Source organism: Pantherophis guttatus, chromosome 10 (assembly GCF_059756535.1).
Source record: "Pantherophis guttatus breed Tessera chromosome 10, ASM5975653v1, whole genome shotgun sequence".
NCBI lineage: Eukaryota > Metazoa > Chordata > Lepidosauria > Squamata > Colubridae > Pantherophis > Pantherophis guttatus.
In genome coordinates, this window is record NC_142072.1 from 6707501 (window position 1) to 6717500 (window position 10000).

At 42.3% G+C, this 10000-nt stretch overlaps 1 protein-coding gene across 1 annotated transcript; it reads right to left on the bottom strand.

The window, feature by feature from the left end:
- Positions 1-4086: 4086 nt before the first annotated feature.
- LOC148112377 (uncharacterized) lies at positions 4087-6621 on the bottom strand. Its single transcript, XM_087876422.1, has one exon. It carries the CDS (start codon positions 6619-6621, stop codon positions 5827-5829), a length of 795 nt encoding a protein of 264 aa, XP_087732548.1. The 3' UTR covers positions 4087-5826.
- Positions 6622-10000: the final 3379 nt, after the last annotated feature.

The window sequence follows — 10000 nt, forward strand, 5'->3', positions numbered from 1 at the left end:
TGCATTTTGTATTCTGATATTTGCCTAATGGTTAATCAATAAAGTATTAGAGTTAGTTGCATAGTCAGCCAGGTGGATTTGGCATTTTTATCCCCCCATCAAGTCCTCCCCAAGGACTGGGATAGAGGGATATTGTTTGATGGTGTTAAAAGTATCTGTCAACTCGCAAAGCATCCCTGGCCTGCTCTTGAGTTGCCATAGGCAAGGGAGATGGGAAAATGAACTCTGCAGCTGTGGTGAGGCAGCACGGCAGTCAAAACAAAAGCACATTCCAGCCATATCTCAGTCAAGGCCTTCTCCGCGGTAATCCACAGTGGCTGGAGGGGAGTGATCTCTACAACCTGTGAAATTGCATCATTAGAGAATGTGACTGATGACACACATTGGGGGGAGGGTGGAAACAGTCAGAGCTGGAACATAAATTATGTGGGGTCAGAGTTGGCTTCACTTGGAATGTGCCAACATGAAGCTCCTAATGAATAACTGGACTTGGCCACCACAGGTACCCCTGACACAAGTGGCGTCAAGCTGGCCACACACATCCTGGCCACGCCCCCCTGGCTCCACACACATCCCACCCCGAGATCAAACAGAACCATGATGTGGTCCTCACACCCCTGCTCTAGTTGCTCTGCCTGGCTACTGTCCAGTGGTGGGTTTCAAAACTTTTTACTACTGGTTCTGTGGTTGTGGCTTGGTGGGCGTGGCATGGCTTGGTGGGCGTGGCAGGGGAAGGATACTGCAAAATCCCCATTTTCTCCCGATCAGCTGGGACTCAGGAGGCAGAGAATAGATGGAGGCGGGGCCAGTCAGAGGTGGTATTTACCAGTTCTCTGAACTACTCAAAATTTCTGCCACTGGTTCTCCAGAACTGGTCAGAACCTGCTGAAACCCACCTCTCCTACTCTCCCATTGATTTTCTACTCTCTGTTTCACCATTATTCTATTTCTTACGTAAAATCATCTGTCTTTAGCTCTGCTCTGCTCACCCAGCAAAATGTACAAACAGGCATCATATGACAGAAATTTCCCTTACATGAAAACCATCTCCCCTCCCACATATCTCAAAAATTACTGCCTTTTTTTTTTTCTTATTATTATTAGCTTAATCTCCTACAAAGCATCTATGTACTCAAAATAACTACCTCTAAATGGCTGGGTAAATAACAATGGTAGGTAAACAAAAAGAGAAACCAGGAAAGAGGTATTCTAGCAGAATAAATAAACCTTTTATTTCCTGCTGGCAGTTTCAGCGAAACCTTCACTTTGAGCAAATCTTTTTCTTAACATAACTCTGCCCAGGATGTTAATTGCTGTCCATCTCTGGGAAAGATCAGATACTTGTTCCTCCAGAATGAAGATGGGGTAACGGAAGAAATGGTAGCTCATTTGTTGTTATTGTTGTTAGTTGCGAAATTGTGTCCGACCCATCGCGACCCCATGGAGAACGTTTCTCCAGGCCTTCGTGTCCTCTACCATCCTCTGGAGTCCATTTAAGCTCACGCCGACTGCTTCAGTGACTCCATCCAGCCACCTCGTTCTCTGCCGTCCCCTTCTTCTTTTGCTCTCCATCGTTCTCAGCATTGGGCTCTTCTCCAGTGAGACCTTCCTTCTCGTTAGGTGGCCAAAGCATTTGAGTTTCATCTTCAGGATCTGGCCTTCTAAAGAGCAGTCAGGGTTGATCTCCTCTAGGACTGACCGGTTGGATCGCCTTGCAATCCAAGGGACTCGCAGGAGTCTTCTCCAGCACCAGAGTTCAAAGGCCTCCATTCTTTGGCGCTCAGCCTTCCTTATGGTCCAACTGGTAGCTCATTAGCGTATTGATTTCTTTCCTTGAAATGCGGGTAATCCCCTGATTACAACTATCTGTTTAGTGACTGTTCAGAGTTACAACGGCCCTGAAAATAGTGAGCTATGACCATTTTTTATACGTACGGCCATTGCAGCATCCCACGCTCGGCACCTGGTTCATATTTAGGTCACATAATCCCGTTTGGCGACCTTTGGACAAGCGGAGTCAATGGGGAAACCAGATTCACTTAACAACCAGGTTACTAACCTATCAACTGCAGTGATTCACTTAACAACCGAGGCAAGAAAGGCCGTAAAATGGGGCAAAGCTCATTTCACAAACGTCTCAGTGAGCAACTGAAATTTTGGGCTCAGTTGTGGTCGTAAGTCGAGGACTACCTGTATTTTTCTTTTCTGATGCCGAATATAGGCAGCCATTCAAAGCTGCTGTTGGCAGGAATAATAATAATAACAATAACAAGCACCTTGGGTGCAGTCCCAAAACAACTGGAGGATCACTTGAACACCAAAGGCATTGACAAATTTGCCATCAGTCAATTGCAGAAGGCAGCTTTACTTGGAACTGCTGCCATCCTGCGACGATATCTGTAACAACGTCAAACATCCAGATTTGCCTATCCCATGTCCTTGGTAAGGACTCAATAGGTAGACAAAAATGCCAACCCAGTCTGAACATCTGGCTGAGTGTGATAATAATAATAATAATAATAATAATAATAATAATAATAATAACAACAACAACAACAACAACAACAACAACAACAACAATGCCAGCTATCACAGTTGTTGAGGGCCAAACCGTACAGTTTATTGATATTGCTGTACCAGGAAATGCCAGAGTCGAAGAAAAAAGCACTGGAAAAAAAATCACGAAATATCACAACCTGGTCATCAAAGCTACATTGCTATGGATGAAACATGTAACCGTGATACCCATTGTCATCGGGGCACTTGGTACCATGTCCAAGAATTTTACAAAACACATCAAGAAATTGCAGCTTCCTGCAATAACACCAGTGGAACTGCAAAAAACTGCACTACTTGGAACATCGTACATCTTAAGAAGGTACTTGGTTGATACCTAAGATGCTGGCAGCAATCCGTATCAACCATTAGCACCAGTCAATGGTATTTGTGACACATTTTTAAATGTTCAGTTGACCGAGTTTCATGTTTAATGAATAAAAGATAATAATAATAGTAGTAGTAATAGTAGTGGTAGTGGTAGTAATAATAGTAGTAGTAAATCCCTCATGTCACTCAACCCTGAATGAATTGACTAAACAATATTGAAGTGACCCTTTGCAGAGTTTTCAACAGCGAGCACACTTGATCTTTCAAGTCTAATATCTTCTAAGACTTCTGATTTAATGCTACAGGGGTCATTTTCACAAGTTGTATCACCATTTTAATAATTTTTAACAGCTATATTGCTTCTAAGAGTTGAATAATTGCTGTGGACAGCCTGACCATTTCGTTTGCTTCGTTGCCATAACGTAGCATTAATCATTCCATACACAAAATGGTTGCCAGTAAACACAATCCACCAGATAATCCTCTTGTACGTATTTCACTGACACAAGGAAGCCTCTTTCAGATACAGTGTCATGTTCCTGGAACAGATCCTGGCTGAATCCCAAAGCTATTTGTTAGATCACAAAAAGACTCAACGGATAAGTTTGTTTAGAAACTTACGGCGGCATGTCATCATCTAAAGAAAATGGAAACTGAAAGAAAGCCTTAAGGTGGTTACCTTCTGAAAAGAAATTTAGTTTATTGTAAGAAAAGGGAATGAAAGGGGAAAGGAGCTTGAATTATCAAGTTTGGAATACTATAAATTTAATTAGTACTGTATCTTCATGCCATTTAATAGGAAATTCCTGTTAGTAAGGTGACCAATCGTCCTCCTTTAGGGAGGACAGTCCTTCTTTTGTAAGTTCTGTCCTCTCTCGAAAAAGTGTTCTCCTACATGTCCTCCTTTTCGATATTTGAAGACTAATCTGTAAATCTCTGTATTCGATCGATGCCGATCCGATCCATTGCGTGTGATGTGATGTATTTGTATTTGACATGACAATTCGTCAAGGCTTGGTACAGTGCAGCGAGATGCGATTATGAGACGCATGCGCTCCGCACAGGAGAATTGTTTTGAGGGAGTATGCCGCACGCAAGTGGCTTTGTTTACTTCTTACCGAAACACGACACGGCACACACACACGCATTAGACTCACTTCTTTCTCAGTGAATATTCAGTCATACACAGGAGAGCACAATAATTCACGTTTTATTAATTCATTATCTATTTAATAATTTCCAAATGTATAATTTTATTTACAAGTTTATTCGCTTATGTTATTGTTTCAGTTTTAATAATTAATTTTATTGATTCATAATGGATGTGCTTGCATCGTTCGTGTAGCTCTATGTTTTATTTTTAATTTTTAATTTCATTTAGGGATGGAAAAATCAAAAAAGAGGAAATGCCATTTCAACGATAAATTGAATAAGGAATTTCCATTCCCCATATCAAACTGCTGAAATTTTGTTCAGATATTTCCAATATATTGTTAGAAGACGATACATTGACAAAAAATATTCATTCAATGGAAAAGTACTCATTTAAATAATAATTAATAGGCATGTAAGCATAATTACAATATAAAATGTTATATTATAGTGTATTCTGCATTATTGTTGCAATGAATAAAATGTTTCTTTTATTTACGATTTTTTTTCCCTTCGATTTATTTGTGTCCTCCTTCTCATTGTAAAAAAGTTGGTTATCTTACTGTTAGACTGTGTGGGGGTGGGGGGATGGGCAAAAGGACAGGATAAATCCACATGGTTGCCATTTATTTTTTTTAAAAAAAGCCAAAGTTCATTGCATCTGTTATGTACTGAGCAGGTTCCCCAGGTTGTGCCCCCTATTGGAACGGATAGTAGGGTAATGCTTTGTGATTGGTTAAACACGCTGACAGCCGGTATATAAGAGCTGTCAGCGATTATTCGAGTTGAGTTCTGAGTTCTGAGGAGATCGTTCAGAGTCTCCTGTTCAAGTTAATAAAGAAGTTACCTCAGAGGTTAATGTCGTGTGAAGAGACTATTTGTCAGTATTTATTAGCATCCACTGCAGAGATTCAAAACACAATTTCAAAATTCTTATTTGGTTTGCTTGAATGATACTATCCTGCCTGCTCAGCACCCTCTTTTGGGACAAAGAGAAATCTACAGGGAGCCCTCAACTTACAACCATTCGTTTAGCATCCCAATAGTCTTGTGATCAGAACTGGGATGATTGGCCGTGGACTCATATTTATGACGGTCACAATAACCTGGGGGGTCACGTGATCCCCTTTTGTGACCTTCTGACAAGCAAATTCAATGTGGAAGCCAGATTCGCTTAACAACCGTGTGACTAACTTAACAACTGGAGCAGGGGTGGGTTCTACTTACCTTTACTACCAGTTCGCAACGGGGCCACGTGCATGCGCTTGCTTCACTCGCGCATGCACGCACTCTTCTTTGACGACATCAAGGTCGGTGGGCGGAGCCTCCCGCCAGTTTTACTACTGGTTCTATAGAACCGGTGCGAACCAGGGGCAACCCACCACTGAACTGGAGTGATTCACTTAACAATGGTGGCAAGGAAGGCCGTATAATGAAGGGAAAAAAATCACTTAACAATTGTCTCGCTTAGCAATGGAAATTTTGGTGTCCGTTGTGGTCGTAAGTCAAGGACTACCTGTACCCTTTCTCAGCATTGATTGCATCCTAATTGCGATTTCTCGCTGGAGGGGTTGTGTGCGGTGGTGGTATTCACCCGGTTATATCCGGTTCGGGCGAATTGGTAGCAGCGGTTGCGGGAGGCTCTGCCCCCCAACCCAGACATCATCATGTCCCATTTTTGACGTTCTGCGCATACGCGGAAGTATCTGCGCATGCACAGAGGTGTCTCGTGCGCTCACATTTGCGAACCGGTAGTGAAGGTAAGTGAATACCACCCCTGGTTGCGTGCTATTTTGCCCCACTGAAGAAGCGTGCAATTTGGTTCCATGTACTATAAGGGATGACCTTGTAGTAGACGCCTTCACCATCACTGTAAACATAGACATAATTCTCTTTGTTCCCTGACACAAACTTCACCATGTGCCCGCCACAGTCCACTAACATGTAAGCGTTGTTCTGGACGCACCATGGCTCCATAGGGAACATCTCTAGGGTCAATTGCAAGCATTTCCTGAAAGTCTCCGAAAGAATTCTCCAGGTTTCCAAAGTATGCTTCACTCTTAGCAGATCGTTGGTACTCCAGGGTTCCTCCCGGACGAGCATCCTCGCGTGATACGTTTCCGCAGTCAGTTCCTTGACGATATATTGGATTTTCTCATTCAGGGCAAGCACTAAAATCTCACAGTGGCCTTTGCCCGTGCGAAATTCCATGATTAGCCCCTCACATTGGATTAGCAGCCGGGCATTTCGCTGTACTATCATGGGTTCCTTTCTAAATCCATTGATGGCCACGGTAAAACATGCTTGAAGCAATGGTCGGTCTTTGGACAACTGAATGCGATGCTTCTCGAGATTCCATTCGGTCAGGGGTTCCCAGATAGGCATCAGGGTCTCCATTACCATGGCAACAGCTTGCTCCACATCCATGGAAGGATCCTTGATTTTGACCACGGTTAGGCACAATGCCAATGCAATCAGGATGATAATGAGGGATCTGATCGCAAATTTCTTGACCCGACTTGGAGAAATTAGCCACCGTCTGCTAGGCTCCCCCTGGAATTCATTTTTTAGCAAAGCAGTCATGTTCCTAAAAGTAATGAGAGGTCATTAGCATTGGAAAGGCGATTTGATCAAAATGAGGTGTTGTTTTTTTTTAAAGAAAAACAAAGGCAGATTAAAAAAAAATAAAAAAAAATCGGGGTTTTATTTCTTATAAGCACAGTTCAAAGTCTTATAGTTATACAAAATAAATTAATGCAAATAATTAGAAATATGAATATTTTTATAAATTTTATTCAGAAGTTCAGTATTAATTATCTGAAATACTTATTACTGACATGTAGCCACCCTACAGTATATTTGAAACAAACCAGATTGAATTGGGACACTTTATAAATTCTCCTCATTCTGCAGGATAATTTGGCTGTGATTCATTTTGCAAAGGCAGCGTTCAGATAAAATAGGAATGGTGATAAATGAAGCATCAATTCTTTTACCGTAATATTGTTTCTAACTGTAGTGTGCCATCTCTAGAGGTAGTTCTCAACTTACAACCACAATTGTAAGAAACATTGTAAGAAAACTTCTGCAAGAAAACCAAACCAAAATTTCTGTTGCTAAGCAAAGCAATTGTTAAATAGAATAGAAGAATAGAATTCTTTATTGGCCAAGTGTGATTGGACACACAAGGAATTTGTCTTTGGTACATAAGCTCTCAGTGTACATAAAAGCTATCAGTGATAAATCATGATCATCGTCGTCATAAAAATACATTCATCATAAATCATAAGATACAACACTTAGTGATAGTCATAGGTTACTAAATAAGCAATCAACATAAATCAAAAATAAATGAGTTGCACCTGATTTTACAATGGTGGTGTTTTGTTTTGTTTTTTGTTTTGTTTTTTGGCCACAGTTATTAAACGAGTCACTGCAATTCTTAAGTGAATTAGGTAGTTGTTCAGTAAACCGACTTTGCTTGTTGGAAGCCAGCTGAGATCACAAATGGCGATCCCATCATCTGGGAAGTGCTACAGTGGCCATAAATACTTGCCAAACACTCAAATTTTGATCACGTGACCATGGAGATGCTGCGATGGTCATAAATGCTAGAGATGGCCGGTAAGTCGCTTCTTTTTCAGTGCTGTTCTAACTTTAAACTGCCTCTAAATAAATGGTGTAAGCCGAGGACCACCTATAATGGGAATGATGACCAAGCCGAGAAAAAATATATGGATTCCTAGACTATATTCTTCATCCACTCTTCCATTCTGTATTGCAAGGGACATAGGCATTTCTCCATCTGGTCTGACATCCTGCTCCGTCAAGGATGCAGACTGTAAACATCTCTCTCTGGGTACATGATCAGATATGGAACGAGATTAAAAGTTTTCTTTTAAGACACCTCTGAAATTGGCGCCGCTAAACAACCTGCACTACACTTCTCTGCCCAACACCAACTAACTCCAGCACGAAGGAGTTAGCACACAGAACAGAGAATAACAGAGTTGGGAGGGATCTTGGAGGTCTTTTAGTCCAACCCCCTGCTCAAGCAGGAGACCATATATCATTTCAGACAAGTGGCTGTCCAGTCTCTTTTAGAAAGTCTCCAGTGACAGAGCATCTACAAGCCCGGAAGACAAGCCGTTCCACTAGTTGATTGGTCTCACTGTCAGGAAATTCCTCCTTAGTTCAGTGGTGGGTTGCTACCAGTTTGTCCCTGTTTGGGCGAAACTTAATTGAAATGACTAAATATTGTTTAAATTTGTGAACCGGCCAAATACTCTGTTCAAAGAAAATACATTGTATGTTTGTATGTGTGTTTGTCTAAATTTTTTTAAAAAAACTTTTATAAAAAAAAAACCGCTCTGCACATGCGCAGAAGCACCGCATGCTCGCATGCTCCCGATAGCGAACTGGTAGAGCCGGGATTTGAAACCCACTACTGCCTTAGTTTCAGTTTGCTTCTCTCTTTGGTTTGTTTCCATCCATTGTTTCTTGTCTTGCCTTCTGGTACTTTGGAAAATAAATGTGGCAGCCCCTCAAATACTGGAACACTGCTATCATGTCTCCCCTAGTCCCAAAGGTGCTTTTTCAAAAGGCAACTGGACTTCGTTTTTCCTTGAGGACGTTTCGCTTCTCATCCAAGAAGACGTCTCCCCTAGTCCAGTGGTGGGTTTTTTACTGCCGGTTCTGTGGGTGTGGCTTGGTGGGCATGACTTGGTGGGCGTGGCAGGGGAAGGATACTGTAAAATCTCCATTCCCTCCCCACTCCAGGGGAAGGTTACTGCAAAATCCCCATTCCCACCCCACTCCAGGGGAAGGTTACTGCAAAATCCCCATTTCCTCCCGATCAGCTGGGACTTGGGAGGCAGAGAATAGATGGAGGCGGGGCCAGTCAGAATTTTTAATACCGGTTCTCCGAACTACTCAAAATTTCCACTACCGGTTCTCCAGAACCGGTCAGAACCTGCTGAAACCCACCTCTGCCCTAGTCCTTCTTTTCTCTAGACTAGACTACATTAATAGTTATACTATAGACGAATAGTTTATAGTTAGATTATATATTTATAGTTGCCGCCATTAGTATCAAAAATAAGCGCACACATAAAAGCAACCTATAAAAATCCCCCTCCCCTTTCAAATACTGCTGGACCAACAGCCCTAAATTCACCTGCAGACTTTGCTCCAAGCCGTTGCCTCCAAAGTAGAGTTTCCTACTACAGTTTCACTCTCCTTGCAACGCACCACCTCAGGTGGCCTTCCTCCTTCCGTCCCTCCCACTTTACACAGAAGCAACCTATGTCGCTTGGCTGAGTGCCATCCAGCCACCCGGAGTCCCCCACCCGCATTGCCCAATAATTCCTTCTTCCGCACCTCATGCCCGGTTGAGAAGCCAAGCGGCGATGCTAGAGGGATTTCCTAAAAACCCGAAAGTTTCACGCTCAAATTCTTGCCAAATTCTACTGGGGGGAGGGGGGGGACCAGTTAAGAAGGGAAAAAAGCACACACACAATCAGTTTCAGATTAAATTATTTTTATCCGTTTAATATCATGCAATGTATAGAAACACTTAGATTTCATTACATTTGAAGAGAGAGGAAAAACTCTTGAAACTCAGACACGGATCGAAATTCCCAGATCTGGGTTTTTAAAAAGTCCAGCCTTGGTCACTTCGGGAATACGATAGTCCAGGATTCATTCTCTCTCCCTCTCTCTCTCTCTCACTCTCTCTGTTTTTCCTTTCTCCTTTGTCCTTTCTCTCCCTCCCTCCGTTTTTCTTCTCTCTTTCTCTTTCTCTCTCTCTCTCTCTCTCTCTTCCTTTCTCTTTTTCCTCTCTTCTTTGTTCTCAATCTCTCTCCCTCCCTCCCTCCCTCCCTCTGTTTTTCTTCTCTCTTCCTTTCTCTTTTTCCTCTCTTCTTTGTCCTCTCTCTCCCCCTCTCCGTTTTTCTTCTCTCTC